The 19,474-nt window shown below is 45.3% G+C and overlaps 1 protein-coding gene across 1 annotated transcript; it reads right to left on the bottom strand.

Moving 5' to 3' along the window:
- Positions 1 to 351: 351 nt before the first annotated feature.
- On the bottom strand, positions 352 to 19,309 carry PHF11 (PHD finger protein 11). Its single transcript, XM_050713334.1, has 9 exons — positions 19,180 to 19,309; positions 17,813 to 17,920; positions 14,010 to 14,143; positions 11,040 to 11,086; positions 8,226 to 8,284; positions 6,715 to 6,781; positions 5,422 to 5,544; positions 4,486 to 4,557; positions 352 to 1,261 (listed from the first exon to the last, which is right to left on the bottom strand). Exons 1-9 carry the CDS (start codon positions 19,285 to 19,287, stop codon positions 1,122 to 1,124), a joined length of 858 nt encoding a protein of 285 aa, XP_050569291.1. The 5' UTR covers positions 19,288 to 19,309; the 3' UTR covers positions 352 to 1,121.
- Positions 19,310 to 19,474: the final 165 nt, after the last annotated feature.

Raw genomic sequence — 19,474 nt, 5'->3', positions numbered from 1 at the left:
TCCTTGGCTTAGGTAATAAACTATTTTGGCCCAAAACGTTCACGCACGTAAAAAGACCAGTATTTTCTTCACGGGGTGGGAGTGTGGCAGCCTGCTTCTACCCCGAGGGCTTATGGCTTGACAGTTAGCCCTTATCACTTCTGTTACGCTGCTTACCAATCTCCAACTTCACACCAGCTCATGTCAGGTTTGTACTAACTTGAGAAAGCAACTGTACCTGCAGGGTGGTGGCTGGTAACACAGCAGCCTGCGGGACAAGGTGCAGTTAAAAACAGTGGTGCAACAGCTTATCCCCTCCCAGGCCCTATCCTATGCAACAGTGGGGCCACGGAGCATTACTAAAGACACAGCTTTCTTAAAAATGTTTTATTAAGTTACCCTTTTGTAGCTAAACAATGCTTTTCTGTATTCAAATAATTTTAATATAATAGCTTTTCAGCGAAAACACATAGACGTTACATCCTTTCTTAATGGAGAAAGGAAGAGACAGTCCCTTTGATTGAAATCAGTTTACATTTTGATTGGAGCGTGATAGCCAGCCCTTGCTGGCTTGCTTGCAAACACCATTTTACCCTTGTCATTACAGCAGCTCTAATTCCTCATTGACTGCTTAATGTACGCTCAATTAAAAAAAACTCCTGTTTATAATTCAGAAAGCTTCTTTGAGTGCAACTTCTGCTAATTTATCTTCTTTGGAAAGCCAAAGCAGCACTGTGGTCCTTAGAACAACACTGTCTATATGCAGACAGTGATGCAGCCACCTCCCACAGACAGAAGAGGGCTGCTGCAAGTAAAGTGACTTTGAAGAGTGTTCTCTGGCAGCTGACACACCCTTGTCTTTGAGGGAAAAAAAAGTCCTGGGGGAGGGGGTTCTCTTCAGCTGCAAATGAGCTAAATTTGGTGTATATCACTCATTTATCCACAATAAAATTTAAAGAAAGGGACAACTTAAAGTTATTGCAACAGTGAGGTATAAAAAAATGAGTAAAACACCCAGTCTTTGCTTGTGTCCCAAACTTTGGGGAGGAAAGGAAATCACTTACACACTGACCCGACGTGCTCTATGTTTTCTATCGTTAGAAAATTCTGAATATTGACACCGTTACAGGCAGACTCGGGGGTTATTCAGACACCGTACTGGATGTACTGGCAGCAGTCTCCTGCGGGGGGAGGACGACTTCTTTTAAATCCTGCAGTAGTTCAATCTGGTGGTCCAGTCTTTTCCTGCTTTCCAGAAGTTCCTGGATTTTTTCCTCTGTCCCTGTTATGGAAAAGAAAGGGACAAATGTTTTTATTTTATTTTTATATGCAACTATTAATTTATAGTAAGTTACATAATGCATTAACACTGAGATTGCAGAGGCTTCCACTACTTAGTTTAGTCTACAGTGAAGCCACTGCCTTTTGGAAGCCTCAGCTTCACGCTCTGTGCCTTTGTCTCTTCATTAACACACGGGGAGACAAGTTAAAGAACTTGTGGCAAAAGAAAACGCAGGCTAAATCACAGCGTTACATACTTTGTTTTCCATCTTACTGTATCTCAAAGGTAGCTACAAGTTTTAAATTAACTTCCCTGAATTACATAAAGCAAATTTAGAACCCCAATGGATTTTAGTCGACCAAATTTTAAGCTTAAAAAGAGATGCTTTGGACAACTGAAGACAACGGCTAGTTTCTCAAAAAAAAACACCATGATTTAAGAGCATTTAATGCACCTGCTTCTGGCAAAATACTTACTGCCAGTGCACCAATGGCATGAACCAGCTGCTTCGTCCTCTTTGCAAAGCCCTACCTGGCTGACTGTCAGCTTATCCTTACTGCTTCTGCTTTCCTAATGTTAAATTATCGAAATCCGTGAGCGTTAGGTAACTTTGTGCTAGGCGCTACAAGCTTAGTATTAATGGTGTGTTTTAAGCGAAGCAATTGCTTTGTTCAGTAACATCGTTTTGTAGTGGTTGAGAGGACCATAATGAAAATGGCTTTAAACTACAAGAGGGGAGATTTAGGTTAGATGTTAGGAGGAAATTCTTCCCTGTGAGGGTGGAGAGGCCCTGGCACAGGCTGCCCAGAGAAGCTGTGGATGCCCCATCCCTGGAGGTGTTCAAGGCCAGGCTGGATGGGGCTTTGGGCAACCTGGTCTGGTGGGAGGTGTCCCTGCCCATGGCAGGGGGGTGGGACTGGGTGGTCTCTGAGGTCCCTTCCAACCCAAACCATTCTGTGATTCTGTGAAATAGCACTCTCCATTGCTTGCCATGGGCAGCCTTTATGGCATGTCTATTTGGTGTCAAGTCCTCATGGTTAAATGAACTAGCAGGCACATATCTGAAGAAAAAGTTGGGCATGTAAGAGTGGGAGCTGGAGAAAAATATCTTGGAGAATAGTTGGATACAAATGAATAAGTTACCAGAAAAACAAACAGCAACTGTGATCACTGTGTTACTGCGTTCAACTTAAGGGTGAACCACAGCCGGAAGACATACAGCTCCAGCTCTCTAATCCCACAGGGATACAGGAAAAATAGAAATAGCCAGGAGAAAGGTATCAGTGGTGAGAATGGCATACGGGAGCGCTTCCACAAGAAGGCAGGTAACAGACTGGAGACCTTTCACCTCTCTGAAGAGAGAACCTAAAGGGAGAGAATGTTTCTGTAAAACTGGGAGTGGCAGGGACCTGGAAAGACTGCACTCATCATTCCTTAAGTGCTAAGAATCAATCAGTGAAAGTACAGCACAACAGGTTTAAAACAAAGTAGAGGAGAAAGCAACAACAACAGAGTGGATCAAAAGCAAAGCATTTCAGGTGACCAGAAGTCATCAGTTCCAAGGGAAAGAGCAAAGAAAATAGTACCCGCAGGAATCCTACAGTATTTAGTCTCAGACTTCATCCACTGTGACAGACACTTAGTAGCGAGAGCTTAGAATACAGACTGGGGAGAAGGATGGAAGGAAGCGATGGTTTCCTTCTAACCCTACAGTTCGTCTTGCAACTAAAACGGTTCTCAGTCCTTTTCGACTAGTTTGTTACAAGAGCTCCTCCTGGGTAAGGTTTGGAACCAACTTTGATGTGTTTTCATTATTGACCTCAAAATTAAAATAGCCTTGATTGTATCAGAAAAGAAAAGTGTGTTCAGGAAGAACTGAGCTGCTGAAGTAGCAGGGAGTCGGAGAGGGGACAGCTTCCACACAGCAGAATCACAGGGCTGTGTACCTAGATGCCAGTACCAGAATTTCTCCTGTAAGCTGAGAAAAGGATGAAATAATCAACGCAGCTGTGAAAGAAGCAAGTGTGACCTAAGGTCACGTCACACGAGGGATTACGAGCAGCGACGTATTAGTTCCCCTCAGATGAGGCACTGCCAGAACCTGTGTTGAGATAACTCCACAAACACCAGGCACTCGCACTCCAGAAGAGGAATTCAAAAGCAAGAATCGGAGACTCGAGGGAGGAGCCTGGCTTTCCACAGACGAGCAAAGGGGAAATGGGGGGAAACAGCAAACACCAGCTTCAAGCACTGAACTTGTGTTAGCTGACTTGCTCCCACTTCCCTCTCGTAACAGTTATCAACCTTGTTCTAACTTCTGCTTTTCTCCCTGTCAAAAAGGTGTAAGAGACCCACCTAGGTTTAGTTGGAACATTACAACTAAAAAGTTGTAATGCTGCTTAAGCAGCTGAGACTTGAGTTCATGCCCTAGAGTTTCCTTCCGCTCTGGTGCTCCCAAGTGACTGCTCTTGCACGTTTTCACTGCATTCTTTGAGCACTGTCACCTCCCTTTCCAAAACCTATTAAAATTGCCATCAGTTCCAGGGAAGCTCTATTTGTAGCGTTCGATGCCCTTAACCGGAACAGAGCAGCCAGTTCCAACAGCATTCGTTGGAAAGCTGCACAGCTGTAAGGAAGGGAAGCTGCCTTCAGCAAGCCTTCCACACGCAGGAGGGGAAATAACTGCAGGAACAAGCACCAGCGCACCCTGCAGGAGGGAGGTTCCTCTGGGGCTGAGGCCCTGCGGTCCTCTGAAGCTGTGGAGCTGGGACACGGTTCCAGCTGGCCTCACGTCTGACAGCCAGGTTAGACACGCCGTGCTTCTGGTCATTCAGGTAGCAACAGCTTTTATTCAGTTACTTAGATGATGCTGAGAAGTTCCATGGAATTGTCATTGTAAAATGGTCGCTTTATGATCATTTAAAATTATGAAGATCATTCTGAGAGTTGACGAAAACGACTTGAATGACAACACAGTCATTGGTCATAGCTGACACGGGTTCATGAGGGGAAAGTCCTGTTAATGCACTTCCGCGGAAAGGGATCTGGGGGTTGTGGTCACAGCAAGCTGAACACGAGCCAGCAGCGTGCCCTGGGGTGCATCAGGTCCCTTCCACTTTGGGACATTCTATGGTTCTCTGATTTTTATCAAAATCCTCAGAAGAATAACATCAATGCTAAAAATCATACCAAGTGCTGCTGTTCTGACAGCTTATTTCACGTACCTGAATGAATATTTGTCAGTATATTTTCAAACAGTCCACAGTCAAAGAGTGACATTACTGTCTCTTCATACTCTGGAAGAAGAGAGAATATCACAGAGTAAAGGTTTACAGAACACTTGAGTTCATGCACTGCCCAACATTAAGTGTAGCACAAAACAGTAATTAATTACAGCAATTGCTCGAGGTTTTAAGATAACAAAGACACACACGTCCCTATCACTTCTAATTCTGTACAACTGTTTTCATGAGACATGGCTATCAGTGTTTTACGTTCACTGCCATCCCAGATTTATGCCTCCATTTCCTAATTGGGGCATTTTGTGTTTCATTTCACAGAGTTTGCATGACCATTAAGAGGTTTGCTTAACGGTGAAGTCCTTTGAAACCCTAAGGTGTCCTGGACTTCACTACTGCCCTAGCACCATGACACACGAGCTGCTCATGACAGAGATTTGGCCAGGTGTGACATTTCACCTTCTGTGCACGTGCTTCAGTTATTTGCAAAAATTAGCATTACTTATCCAAAAGCATTGTTCGTAACTTTGTAAAGCTGGGAGGACAATGGGAGATGAAGGTTTGTTTGTTTTTTTTCTTTAAAAAAAATTGTTTTGAGAACAAAGTAATATTAGTGGGGAATCCTCCAAGAACAAAGTGATCCATACAATACACTCACCAAAAAAAACAAATACACGCTAACATTTGACATTGAAGTTTTAAGTAATCATCCAAAGCGTTGAAACATTCATACTCAAGGATTTTTCCCTCAAAAGAGTGCAGATTTAGACAGGCAGATGGTCCTTCTGTAAGAGCAACACGGCCTTCCAATCCATATAAAACCTTCCTGTTCTCTTCGTAACTGCTCCCCTCTTCAGAGTGTGGGAGTAGAGGCCTGTGTTTATGCCAATGGCTAAAAGGTGGCTGCAGAAAGCCCTGTACCTGTTTCCGAAGTGTTGTCATCCATCAGCTTTTCCTGTGCCAAGTGAAGCGTGTCCAGCATCTCTTCAAAGATGTCATCCAGCAGCCCGGCTTGCTTGCATTTCCTGAGGAAGTCTATTCGGACTGGTAAAACAGAACACACGCACTCTTAGACACGAGCGGTCCGGAGCACAGCTGCGTGGGCTTCACCCACTCACTTCAGAAACTAAAACTTTGGTTCAAGTCTCCCTTCTGGTAACAAATACACAGGTGTCTGGCTCTTCTAGCTACCTGCTCAGCCCTCTGCAGTGGGAACAACACCGTGGTCAGGTGAACACAAGCATCGTGCTGGCTATAAATTCGTATAAACTCTAGATTTGGCTTTGTTCATCAAAAAAAAAATGCCTCCCCAACTCCAAATGTGTCATTCCTAAAGCCACCTAATAACCCCTGGTGTAGAAAAACGGATGATTTGCTTTGCTTTTTTTTTCTTCAAATCCTCTGGACCACACCATGGGCTGAGCAGGCTAAAGGACAGAAAACAGCGCAAGAAGTGAACCAATACTGGACTTGGTAAGAGAACTGAGGTCACATTTACTGCAAGTGATCCAGGCATTAACCTCATTTATTGATGTAACCCTGATACAGTCCATTTTATGGTCCTGCTTTGTCAGATTTTTATTGCTAAGGAAATAGGTAGTTACTTTTTCTTCCATCTCGGAACAGCAGCTCAGCGACAGGTTTCAGTAAGGAGTCCCTGTGGACCACTGTGGGAATTCAGTGGGCTATTGAAAGGGAAAAGCTCCCAGACTGCTCAGAGAAGTCTACCAGCCTCCATCAAAAACAATGTTTTTAAAGTTTTCTAAACTTCTGAGCAGCAACGTAACTTTGACCAGCAATTACAGCAGGACTTCGGGGTAACGCAAACTGCGGAGCTGAAGGATGGGTCGAGCAGTCGATTTCACTGTTACACGTTTTGTCAACCAACCTGCGAACACCTGGGATTCAAAGGTAACATAAAATAGCACGCAGGGGCAGCAGTAACTGCAGCAGCATTTACAAAGCCTGGTTCCTGCCCGGGGAGCCAGAACGCTCTTGTTCAAGGTGCACAGAACACCCTGCTGTGCAATTAAAACCTGCACGGTCGTTCTGCAAACCAGGCTCTTGCTCCCTTGCCAGAACACGGGGTCATTTGTTTCGGGCAAATAATAAAAGGCACATTTTCAACAGCACTGATTTCTAACACCTCCAAGCTCCGAACATCGACACAACAGGTCACGGTATCACGCAGCTCTTCCGTAAAGTCAGTCCCACCTTTATGCCTGCTGTTTTTTCTTTTTAATATTCGTAATCTGTTTTCTTCTGCTGTTTCTTCTGTGCTCTGTAAGAAAATCAAAACAATGTATTTTTACATCGTAGGGACATTTCCTGCTCTATTTTCAGTGTCTTAACTCCGTATTAGCAGAGAGAGAAAAACCAGCCCATATTTCTGTGAATAAAGTCAGCTTCCCCCCACACTTAACAATACTCCTCTCCAGACATTCAAGTAAAAGGGGAAGCAAAAATCATTTCAAAGCAAAATCTGCTACGAAAAGCCCATTTACCCTGCCCAATTACTATTACTGCTCTTGCACAATGTATTCAAATAGCACAGATGTTAACTGATGGCTGCTGCTAACTCCCAGCATAAGTGACACCTAATTCTCCAGGCCAGATATAATACTAAAAATGATCTGAGAGGAGAGGAGGAATATTTTTCTCTTCCTTTGGACAGGACGCAGTCATTCTCTGCTGTTCCAAATCATACCTCAGTACCACAAATGATTCTTATCTCTACTACAAAGCTCCACCAGTATAAGAGCTGCACCACTTGGACACTGGCAAGCAGTTTATCCTGCAGTGCCTAAACATACATGGAACCCCCCAGCTTCTTTATTTGCTTGGACTCATTTCCAAAACCACTAACACTGGAGCAGCAGAAACAGCACGTTACCAGCAGTGATGGGTCAAATGGATCTCAGTTACACCACCGGGAACCTGAGTGGATTTACAGCTGAGAAATTCTTGGGGACAAATAACCTACTGGTAAAAATGCCACTTGAAAGCTGCAAAGATCATCCACGTCCTCTCACATGACCTCCCTCTGATCTAGAGACCTGGAAGTCAATTCCTCTAGAAAGGAGAAATCCTGACCCCCATCAGTCAATGGGAGTTCGCATGCATAGTTCAGTGGAACCAAGAGAATCCCCAAAAACTAAGTTGTATTTCCAGATTTCCTAACAACAGCCCCTAAAACAACTCCCCTTACAGCCAGAGGCATGCTCCCAAGCCCCTGGGAAGGCCATCTTCACCCACGGAGTGGGACCTGCCCGAGCTACAATGAAAATCTGTGGTGCCTACCATGAGAACAAGTGCTAGTTTAACAAGGCCAAGTGACTTATCAAAAGCTGTCTTCACAGAAAACATAAAAAGCCCTAAGCAAATCTGAGGGCCTCAGTGCTTCCAAGGAAAAGGAACACCAAAGGAAAGCTCTTTTCTTCTGGCATGTCAAGATCACAGCCGCTGAGTCGGCCTGGTTCAGAAGTTCCCATCACACTTGTGCCACGCTGCCTGAGGGCAGCGTTGGCTCTGCCAGAAGCAGCTCTGAATGCAAGTGGTTTTGTTCTGACAAAATGACAAGATCAAAACAAGGCAGCTGCAAAGGAAAAGTCGTCGTTTCTGTGAGAAAGTCTCCTTCTTAATGCACTGCCAAAAATACTTCACTGCAGCCCTTTGTTGTGGCAGATGTGGGTTTCTGTTTTAGAACTACCGAAATCCAGAATTACCATTTGTTCCGTGATGGTGGAAGACTTCAGTGCGTGTCTTTTCCTCTTATTAGCTGCATCTAGAAACCAAGAGACAGCAAGGTAACTACACGTCAACCTTACGCCGACAATTTCATACAGCTCAAGTTCTCTCCTTCCCCAGCAAGCTACAGAAGTCAGGCACTTTGGGTAGCCGGACAGGAATACATCTCAGCTTTCCCAAATACCTGATATTTCAGTGAAATCCATCTTATTTCCATCTAAGAAAACGTACAAACCTGAATCATTAGGATCTGCAAATCGCTGCAGCATTAGGATATCACTGCCTTTTAAACCCGTTATAAAGCAAAACCCAGATTATAACGTAAGATTTTTGGCTGCGGCAGAGGGAACTGACCCTCCCTGGCAGCAGCACCACCTCTACATGGTAAGAACTTATGGCAAAACACAATAAATTTATGAAAAATGATGTTTGCTCCCCATCAATCCTTGTTTATGTTAACACACTCTCAGAACTAAGGCTCCACAAGAGTTATTTTAGGTGTCCCAAAGGCATACAAGTGGCATTAATTTTTCTTTGCTACATCTACCTCCTAGATAACCTCAGGAGCTCCTAATAGGAAGCAATTTTACTTGTGAGCTTTTATTATTTAAGCTACAAAGCGCTTTTATTGACGTTGTATGAAGATCTCTGCTTCCATTCTGTCCTCTATCAGCACGCAGCCGGCTCTTTCCAACGCCATAACTGGCAGCTGCTGAAAATAGCTGCAGCACCACAAGCGGAGAAGGAAAACTGGCAAGGAGCACATGCCAGGGGGCAGAGAAAGCTGGAGAGGAGTAAAACTACCCACCAAAACCCAGAGGGTTTTAAATGCAGTGGGGTTACATGCCCCGGGTAATGCACGGTAAGTTTATTCCTACTTAGAAATCACCTTAGGAATGGGATGTTACTGCAGGTACAGAAAAGGCTGTCAGAACAAGTCCTTTTTTTTTTTCTTTTTGCGGGGGCGAGGGAGACAGTGCTTTACATTTGCTATTTTCATGGCCTGAAAGGAAATCATAGGCTACCACATCATCCAAAATAAAGCCGGGTGGCCTATTTTGGAGCGAGCTAGGAACCGATGGTGTACGTATTGAGAACAAGGGGATGTGTCTCGTAGCTTTCTCCAGGCTACCAGGGAAAACGTGCCGAGAGGCAGCCCTCTTATACCAACTCCTGTTCCCACACAGTCCAGTCTTGGCTCAGCCTGCCCTGGGGGGAACGGCAGAGCTACTTCACTTGAGTTAGATCCTGAAAGTCTAAACTCTGCCGTGGAGCCACAGTGCCTCTATCCCAACCTATTTTAGCTGCAAACAGGTGGGCCAGGAACGGGTCAGAGAGCACCTGGGGCTGCAGCCAAGCCAACAGCAGCATACTCCTGCTCAGCCTGGCTCCTCTGAGCACCACGCGTACAGCTGAGAGCTGCTCAGAGGCAGGAGACATCGGGGTTGTTGTGGAACCAAGCGTCATTTACCCAGCTGCTCTCTCGGACAGAGACGGGAGGAGCTCACTGAGGAGGCAGAGCTGCCAGAAAAATCCACTTACCCCTCTTAAACAAAGGGTCTCCACATTTAGTGCCTCTGGCAGACCTCCATCAGGCATAAACTCTTCTCAGGGAACTTCCCATACACGGCGCATGCATGCAGAACTCAAAGACACTGAGATCTTCAACCACGGAAGGTTTAAGTCCTCCTTATGAAGGAGGTGGTCTACAAGGTCAGTCCTATTCCCTTAACCTCACGTCACGTTGGAAACTAAGCAACCCTGCCCCTCTTTAGTCCTGGGGTGGGACACCACGGTCACAAACCAACAGATTGGCAACCATTGGGCCACAGAAAATAATTTAAAAAGAGAGAGGGAGTGTCAGGCCTCAGTGTTACTGATAAGTAAAAAGCAAAACTAGTAGGTGAGGAAGGAAGCTGCGCGTGGTTAGTGAGCCGCACCACCAGCGGGTGTCAAACAGACTGTGCTGCTGGGTAAGAGGCGATGATGATAACCACCCCAGTTGGCCCTTGGGTGGTGTTAGGGTGGAGCCAGACCGCCAAAATGATCAGCCAGAGTTAGTGTTATTGCTCAGCTGGCTGAGTTAAACTCAATTCGGAAGCAAAGGCTACTCTAGGACCCACTCCATTTCAAGCACCTGCACTTGGCTAACTCGGTGATCTGAACCCATGTGGTCAATTTGGTGAGATTCCCAGCCGCCTCAGTCAGCAAGCACCAGGACTGCCAAATTAAACAAACTGCACTTCTGTAGCAGAGGGAGCAATCCTTAAACAGGGAGCGTATAACCCTTTGGTTACGCTTAAAAAGCTCTTTGGGATCCTTCAGAATGAAAGGCTGTGTTTTCGAAGTACCGCAGCGGGTACAGAAGATGCAAGTGTGAACATTTTAATGCAACTGCAGGCACAAATCCCAGGGTGAGCACTCCTGTAACAGCCCTCGCTGTGCTAATCAGGTGCAAGCTCGTGCATCCCTCATTAGCACGAGCCCCCCGTTTCACACGCATTTTTAAGAGCTGCTTGGGCCTACCTACAGAATAACTCCACGAAGGATCAGCTCCGTGTCAGTTTTGAAGGGGATTTGGGGATGATCAAACACAAACGTTTCCTAATTCAAAAACCCTTCTTGCTTTCTGTCCGTACCCCTGGATTTCAACCAAACCCCTCCTTAAGATTCGAAATCCACCGCTCAATGTAAAGGTGGAATAACATTTGTTTTGTTCAAATTAGTTATCAACTGTAGGATAAAAACTTTTAAAACAGATAAAAATCAAGGAAGCCATTAAAGAAACTCACCATAGTGATTGGTCCTATTGCCTGGGTCATGTTTTGGGCAGAACACTCTAAAATTTAAGTTTGGTTTTAAGAAAAAGAGAAAAAGTATTAATAAATACGTAAACAGAGTAACGCTGACTGATTTCAACAAATATCTTCCCCTCTATTCATTAAATGTAAATTGCAAGACGTTCTAAAAAACTCTCAGGATGGTTGTTCAGCATTACCCACTTGGGAGAGCACCTGCTGCGAAGTCTCACACATGCACAAGCTTCTGGTTTTACTTTTGGAGCCTCAGCAGGCTCAGAACTGATAGTTCAAAGCTTCGGTGTTCAGTCGCCCCACCGTGTTTGGACGGTGTAAATGATGTCAGGTGCATTTCGGCTGGTGTGGCTGCCAAACACTGGGACAGCGTTTGATCTGGGGTATTCTAATCTCATTTAGTAACTTGTTTTAATGCTGTCAAGATGAAATCCCCGAGTACTGATATTGCTTGGTTGTAGCTCCTGCTGCTCTGCCCCCTCGCCCTATCCCAGTTGGGGCAGGTCCCAAACTTGTTTGCCAGTCAGCCGGGATTTATAAGCCCTTCATAACACGCTGGCATCGCCACACAGTAGTGTGCTGCCACACACAAGACAATTTACTTCTTTGGAGATCCCTGCCCCTCCCTTTCCATTGCCCAGTGCTGATCAGGTCCCCAAAATTTGGTCCCCAAATCCCGTGGAAGTAGGCACGCCTGTTTGAGGTCCAGTAGCTTCAATCTGCTCGATCCCTTCATCCCTTAAATTTAGAAATACATGAGATGGGAAGATTTTCTCCATTTTTAGGAGAGCAATGCAAATTCCTTGGGAGAAATAAAATGCAACAAATACGGCTGGAAATCCTCCTTATCTTCTGGATACTGTAATGTGTAGAGAACATAAACCAGCTTCTTTAAGATGCCTTTCTTACAGAAGGATCCCAAATCACTTTTTAAACAAAATTGCCTCGTCAAGAGTGGGGTTTAGCTGATCTCTTCATTACAAATCTCTATTTGCCAAGAAATTGCTCAAGTGTTTAGAAGCAATTTTAAAAGGGAACCACATTTAGTAGGCCATTTTGTGATTATTGTCATTTTTTGTTAAAAAAAAATGGAAGTGCTGAGCTTAGAAAAGTAGTCTGTTTCCTTGACAAGCCAGCTTTTTTTGCATGAAATTAATTTTGATGCACAAAAAAAGATTTATACACGCTTAAGAATTCAGTCAGAAAACTACATACTGGAGGCACATTATTTACATACCTGAATTTCTAATTTCCCTACCATCATTTTTGGAAGATGGCACTAGAAATGATGCTTGTTTCCCCACTGTGTTATTACTTGCCTTTAGCAAAGCACTGTTCCTTTCTCTTTTTTATTCTGCTCTGTTTGATCTGATAACCACTGCTCATGATCTCAATGACGACAATTCAGAATTTAAAAACACCAGCTCTCCTCCTACCAAAGGAATTCTTTCTTTCTGATACACTTTTCAGTATATTTTACATTTTATATTTCACCATGAAAAAGAGCAGGGGGCTGTCAATCCATGGCCACTGTTTTTTAGGTCTCGTTTTTCTGCTCTCCAATAATTTCATGTTAGCTACAAATTTTCTCCTTCATTCATGCTGCTGATACAGTGCAAAAGGCTTTGGATTCAAGTTCCTGAGACTTGCCTCACCACCCTTCTCTCATCCAGTCCTTTTTCATGCAGGTTTGCTATAGTTTTGCTCCCAATACAGGACAAGCAACTAGCCTCACACAATGACTTAACCCAAGGCATTTTTAAGTTCAGGGTCCCTCTACCTAATCTCCAGTATCACCAGCTCAGAAAAACACCAAGTGAAACTATATATTCAGCTACCACTTCAGCAGCCTGCATACAGACTGCTGGCAATCCCATTCATTTCTCATCTCGATGATATTCACTCTTCTTAATCCCAAGGTGTCGCTCCTAAAGCACTACAATGAGTCATTTATTCTGCGATCACAGAAGGTCCTACCTTTCCATCTACACTCCTTCAGGAGCTTTGCAGGCTCCAGGGAACTCTCCAAACACTAACTGAACATATCATCTTCTTCCTACATAGCTGGCCCTACATCCTTACAGAAAGATCTGGTTTTTTTGGAGTGAGAGCCCTACCAAAGCAGCCAAGACTGCAACTGCTTTGGGTACAAAAGGGCCCATCTTGTACTATTACCAGACAGTCTACCACACTAACCTAAGACTAACGTAGCTTGTGACCTCTTTGGCCTTACCCAGAAGTGGGTGTTCTGGGTTGTGTCTGGGTTGTGTCTACGGGCCTCAGACCTTTACTCTAACTTCCTCGTTCCTTTTGGGAGTCCTAGTTTCTCAACCCCTTTCCTCTGCAGATTATCATTCCTTCCTCTGAACAACTTCTTCCATCTGCTACCTGCAACGTAAGCAGTCCGAGGACAGCAGACACTAGGGCTAGCATGACCAGGACAGAAAATTTACTTAAAATCTGTTTAATGATGTTAATGCTAGCAACGTACTTGAAATGTAAGAAGATCCTGGATGGGAATACAGACTTCTCTGCTAGCATGTGGATGGAAAGTTACTAGCATTTGTCTAACATGAACAGATCCAGAAGCATGACAGCCTGGTCTGAGGCAAGAGAAATTGAGAATTTGAATCATTAGTTTGAACTTTAACAAAAATCTTTGTCCTTGAAGACTAGCTAGGTAGCCAGTAAAGACAGGCTTCCTCAGTTTAGGTCTAGTTATCTTTCACCTCAGTCCCTGAATAGATTCCTTTCCACTGCTGTGATAAAGGAAAGCATTGCTTGTAAAAAGAGGGCATCAAACACTAACCATAGATGGAGCAACACCTGAAGTGAACGTATTTCCTTTTTGAAAATAAGGAGTTAAAAAATTGACAATTTAAGTCTCTCTTCCTGACAGTAACACCAAAACCTCGAGAATAATTAGTTACGAAAGACTTGGTTAAATACCGGTAGACTCCGTTTACTTCATCTGTTTCTATCGCTGCATCATCGCAGAGCGCACAGAAGTAGTGGTAACTTCTGCGACAGGCTCTCTCCTCGCATCCCACAGTGGCTCCTTTCTTGCGACAGAAGTTGCACATCTACAGTAAAACGATGGTTAGCAGGTAAGCATCACACATAGCTACTGAAAAAAAAAATCTAGACTTACAAAACAAGTGCTATCTTCTGTAGGAAAATCAAATATTTCATTGTAAGCCTTCTCTGTGGAAGGCATCAGGCAGGTTCACAGCAGCAAACTCCTACCTCGTCCATCATTTCAGTCACCTTTCTGCTATTTTACCTCAACTGCATCACTTCACAAATTAAGTAGGAAAAAAAGAGTCACGTGAGGGAACTTGGCCACCTTCATACCTTATCCCAAATCTGAACAAGTTATTTCAGTACTCATTGGTATGTGTGCTTATATTCATGTTCACAGAATCGCAGAATGGCTGAGGCTGGAAGGGACCTCCAGAGATCACCCAGTCCAAACCCCCTGCTCAAGCAGGGTCACCTAGAGCACATTGCACAGGATGGCATCCAGGCGGGTCTTGATTATCTCCAGAGAAGGAGACTCCACAACCTCTCTGGGCAGCCTGTCCCAGTGCTCTGTCACCCTCACCGTAAAGAAGTTCTTCCTCATATGGCAATGAAACCTCCTGTGGTCCAATTTATAACCATTACCCCTTGTCCTATCGCTGTCCAGTACTGAGAAGAGTTTTGCCCCATCCTCTTCACATTGTCCCCTCAGGTATTTGTACAGGTTGATAAGATCCCCTCTCGGTCTCCTCTTCTCCAGGCTAAACAGGCCTAGCTTCATTAGTCTTTTCTCATAGGACAGATGCTCCAATCCCTTTATCATTTTTGTGGCTCTACCTTCTCCAGTAGCTCCATGTCCCTCTTGTACTGGGGAGCCCAGAACTGGACACAACACTCCAGGTGAGGCCTGACCAGGGCAGAGTAGAGGGGGAGGATCACCTCCCTCGACCTGCCAGCCACACTCCTCTTGATGCAGCCCAGGACACCATTGGCCTTCTTGGCCACCAGGGCACACACTGCTGGCTCATGGTCAGCCTGCTGCTCACCACAACCCCCAGGTCCCTCTCTGCAGATCTCTCCAGCAGGTCAGCCCCCGGCCGGTACTGGTGCCTGGGGTTGTTCATCCCCAGGTGCAGGACGCTGTACTTGCCCTTGTTGAACCTCATGAGGTTCCTCTCAGCCCAACTCTCCAGGTCCCTCCGAATGGCCGCACAGCCCTCTGGTGTGTCAGCCGCTCCACCAAGCTTTGTATCATCCACAAACTTGCTGAGGGTGCACTCTGTCCCTTCATCCAGGTCGTTGATGGGTAAGTTGAACAGCACTGGCCCCAGTACTGACCGCTGGGGGACACCACTGGCCACAGGCCTCCAACTAGACTCGGCACCGTTGAGCACAACCCTCTGAGCTCCGCCATCCAGCCAGTTCTCGATCCACCCCACTGTCCACTCATGGATCCCACACTTCTGGAGCTTGCTCAGGAGGATATTATGGGAGACAGTGTCAAAATCCTTGCTGAAGTCAAGACAGACCACATCCACTGCTCTCCCCTCATCCATCCAGCCAGTCATTTCATCATAGAAATCTATCAGGTTGGTTAAACACGACTTCCCGTTGATGAATCCATGTTAATTGTTCCTGATCACCTCCTTTTCCTCCACGTGCTTAATGATGGCCTCAAGGATGAGCTGCTCCATCGTCTTTCCAGAGGTGGAGGTGAGGCTGACAGGCCTGTAGTTTCCTGGGTCTTCCTTCCTGCCCTTCTTGAAGACTGGGGTGATGTTGGCTTTCTTCCAGCCCTCAGGCACCTCTCCTGTTCTCCAGGACCTTTCCAAGATGACAGAGAGCGGCTTAGCAATAACACCTGCCTGCTCCCTCAGCACCCTTGGGTACATCCCATCCAGGCCAATAGAGTTGTGGGTGTCTAGCTCGCCTAAATAACCTCTAGCCCAATCCTCTTCAACCAGGGGAAAGTCTTCTCTCCAGGTTTTCTCTCATTTCTGTGCTCAGCAGTGCATGGGGGCCAGCCTTAGCAGTGAAGACTGAAGCAAAGAAGGTATTCAGTATCTCCAGCTTCTCTGTATCTGCCGTCACCAATCTCATTTAGCAGCGCACTCACATTTTCCTTAGTCTTCCTTTTGCTGCTGCTGTATTTGAAGAAGCCCTTCTTGTTGTCCTTAATGTCTCTTGCTAAATGTAATTCTAACCAGGCCTTGGCCTTCCTCATTGCATCCCTGCATTCTCTGACAACATTCATGTATTCCACCCAAGCGGTCTGTCCCTTCTTCCACAACATGTACACTTCCTTCTTCAGTTTAAGTTTTCCCAAGAGCTCCTTGCCCAACCATGCAGGTCTCCTGCCCCCCTTGCTCAACTTCTTTCTCATAGGGATGTGCTGATCCTGAGCTTAGAGGAAGTTGTGCTTGAGCCAACTCTCCTGGGCCCCGTCCCAAGGGATTCCTCCAATCAGGTCCCAGAAGAGGTCACAGTTGGCTCTCTTGAAATCCAGGGTTGCAGTCCTACTTTTTGCCCTGCTTCCTCCTCGCAGGGTCTTGAACTCCAACATCTCATGGTCAGTGCAGCCGAGATGGCCCTCAACCTTCCCATTTCCAACTAGACCATCCCAGTTTGTTAGTACCAGGTCCAGCAGCACCCCTCTCCTTGTTGGCTCACCTACCTCCTGAGGCAAGAAGTTATCCGCAATGTTCTGCAGTAACCTCCTGGACCGTTTGTTCTGAGTTGCGTTGTCTCCCCAGCAAATATTAGGCCTCATCCACTTTGTCTTCCTGATCCGGTGGCCTGTACTGTTGCTCAGGGCTACCTGACAGGGTGAGATGAGTGAAGTTGGATTTCTCTTGCCACCTTGAGCCTGGACTTGTTTCCGTTCATTCACATCCTTTCAAGCTTCTGCCTTGTGCCTGCTGGGGGATGGATACTGCATTCTCTTCTTCTTGGCAAATTCCTGGTGCCTGTTAATGTTTCACAGAGGCCAGAGCTTGGCACCACCACTCTATTTCCCTCTCTGAATCCCAGATGTCCTTCAGTTTTTCCACCTCTTCTCGTAGCTCAGCTACCACACTGAGCAGGTCTTCCGCCTGCTCACATCTCATGCAGTTGCTATCTCTGCAGCTGCCCAAAGGTGGTGTGAAGCTTTGGCACCTGGACGGCTGCAAGCTTTTTCGGAAGCTCAGTTTGGGTCCCCACCTTCTTTTTGGCAAGGGTGGACGTGGCCTTCCACGACTGCTTGTTTCCGTGACTGTAAAATATTCTCTAGACTAACTTCATAAAGAGAAGAGTTCCATCCAGTAGGAAGGGGGAAGGGGAGCTGAGCACAAAACCAACAAGAAAACGTCATACAAATAACCTTCCTTCTGCTAAAAAAAGAAGGTGTTCCCCTTTACACTTACAAATTGAATCATTTTGTTTCTGGCACTAGCTTAGTCTCTTCGGAAAGTCTCTTCTTACTCTTTTATCTTAGGAAAAAAGGGCCAGAAAAAAAATCCAATTAGCGACAACAACAAAAAAAGAACTAAACTTCAATAAGTATAATGTCCAATCAATGTTTGTAACTAAATCTGTAACTTCCCTGATCTTAGTAGATCAGGAGGACCAAGTACTTTTCTGCATTTTTTTTTTCCGAACATGAAACTGACCAGACGACTCGGTACTGAAGGGTGGCAGGGTGCGTGCTATGAGACAGGACTAAGTGCAGATTCCAGAAGAAATTGCCTTACCAGACGCTTTCCTCTCTTGAGTTCATTCAATACTGATTCCACATCAAACCTTATGTCCAGATTATCTGGGTTATACTCTTCAGATTCCACAAATCCCGAGGAAAATAACTAGAGACAAAGAGACGATGTTAAGAATTAATAAAGAGACCTGGTCATCAATATATTCCAGAGAAAAGAAAGGGAGGGTACATCTGTTCTTCTTGCACGCGGATTTCACCTAACCTGAAGATGAACCAAGAAAAGATGACAAGGTGAGAAGGTGAATTAGTAAGAAGTGTGAACAAAGAAAGCTTCAGGCTGCCCAGAGTAAGGAGCAGCAGCTGCTTGGCTGACAAACCTCCACACCTTGAACAACTTTTATCTTCCCAGTTGCTCAGGCTTACAGTTGGATGCAACATTTCTCCATAAATAAAATTTTGGTACAGTCCCAAGCCTGGGGGAAACCCACAAAAATGCACACTTGCACATTCACGCCCCTTTAATTCCCATGGAAGCACTGAACCATGACAGTAAGCGAGGAAGCGGAAGTTATCTGCAACTGTTTTTGCAATTATTTTGTAAAGCTAATTTCAACCAAAAGCGAGCCACCCTTATGTGGGCTGGTAACCACAGTCTGCCTGCTCAGAAGGTGATAGCTGGCTGGAAGAAGCCAAACAGGGTGCTCTTCCTAAAGCACACAAATTAGTAAAGTTGTTGGGTTAAAAAAACAAACCAAACCAAACCTACAAGAGTTCCAACGTTTAACCAACACTCACAGCCCTAATAAAAAACATTTTTCTACTAGGTCATTTTTAAGCTTAGTTTCCTACAGACATTAAGCACGTGCAACATGCCACCCTCTGCATCATGGCAATTCCACTCTCCCCCGGTAATTCGGTTTGCTGGGTATTTAGTGACACTGACAGAGAAAGAGAAATCTGTGAAGATAAGCAAGTTTGTGCTTGTTTCATGAAAGTGACTGGGCCTCATTCCAGTGTGAACCAGACCTGTAGGTCTGGATTCCCATCAGGTAACACGCAACAGCCACTTCAGGCTGTTTGTGTAAATATGTGAGGAGTGAGGCGGCAATGAAAAGCGTTCCACTTTCACCAATTTTGTGCATCTTACCATAAATCTAGCTTTATTTCCATTGCCACCTCTTGGCTAACAACGTACCTATTTTTATTGTTATTTTTGAAGCCAAACTTTCTGCAGTCAATCTGCAGAACGCTGTGAACTTGAAGACTATTTCCTGTTTCAACCGAAACAAAAAAGGAGAGACAAAAGTCATTGTAAAGTTAAAAAAAAAAATCAACAGGCAGTGGAGACTCCCACTTTCGTGCTTCTCCATCTCCCTTACGTACTGACCAACCAAAAAAACCACTCACCAAACAATCCTGATGAGCTGCAATGTTTTGCTCTTCGGCAATGTACATTATAGAGCCAGCCTCCCCTTCTGAACAGAACGCACACGTTCTTCTCACCATCTTCGCCATTATCTGGAAAGCACCTAGAGCAGGAAGACTGGGAGAAAACACAAAGCGACTGACGCAATTGTCTTATGCCAGGCAGGATGAGCAGAGGAAAGCAGAGCTCATGAGCTCTTGCCCTCTAACTGCTCCTTCACCTGCAGCCCCTGAAGCCTGGTTCTTTGCCTTCAGCAACCAGAACGTGCAAAGCCTG

Source organism: Cygnus atratus, chromosome 1 (genome assembly GCF_013377495.2).
Source record: "Cygnus atratus isolate AKBS03 ecotype Queensland, Australia chromosome 1, CAtr_DNAZoo_HiC_assembly, whole genome shotgun sequence".
NCBI lineage: Eukaryota > Metazoa > Chordata > Aves > Anseriformes > Anatidae > Cygnus > Cygnus atratus.
The sequence above is the reverse complement of the archived record's forward strand: the minus strand, read 5'-3'. Positions and strand labels throughout refer to the sequence as shown.

What these genes read in the sequence shown, in the direction of transcription:
- PHF11 (XM_050713334.1), bottom strand. Translation starts at nt 19,287, where the DNA reads ATGGCGAAGATGGTGAGAAGAACGTGTGCGTTCTGTTCAGAAGGGGAG. An exon ending in GAAGTAAACGGAGTCTACCG is followed by an intron (nt 11,087 to 14,009) that starts GTATTTAACCAA and finishes CTTAAATTTTAG; the next exon opens with AGTGTTCTGCCCAAAACATG. An exon ending in AAAAAACAGCAGGCATAAAG is followed by an intron (nt 5,545 to 6,714) that starts GTGGGACTGACT and finishes CTGTTTTACCAG; the next exon opens with TCCGAATAGACTTCCTCAGG.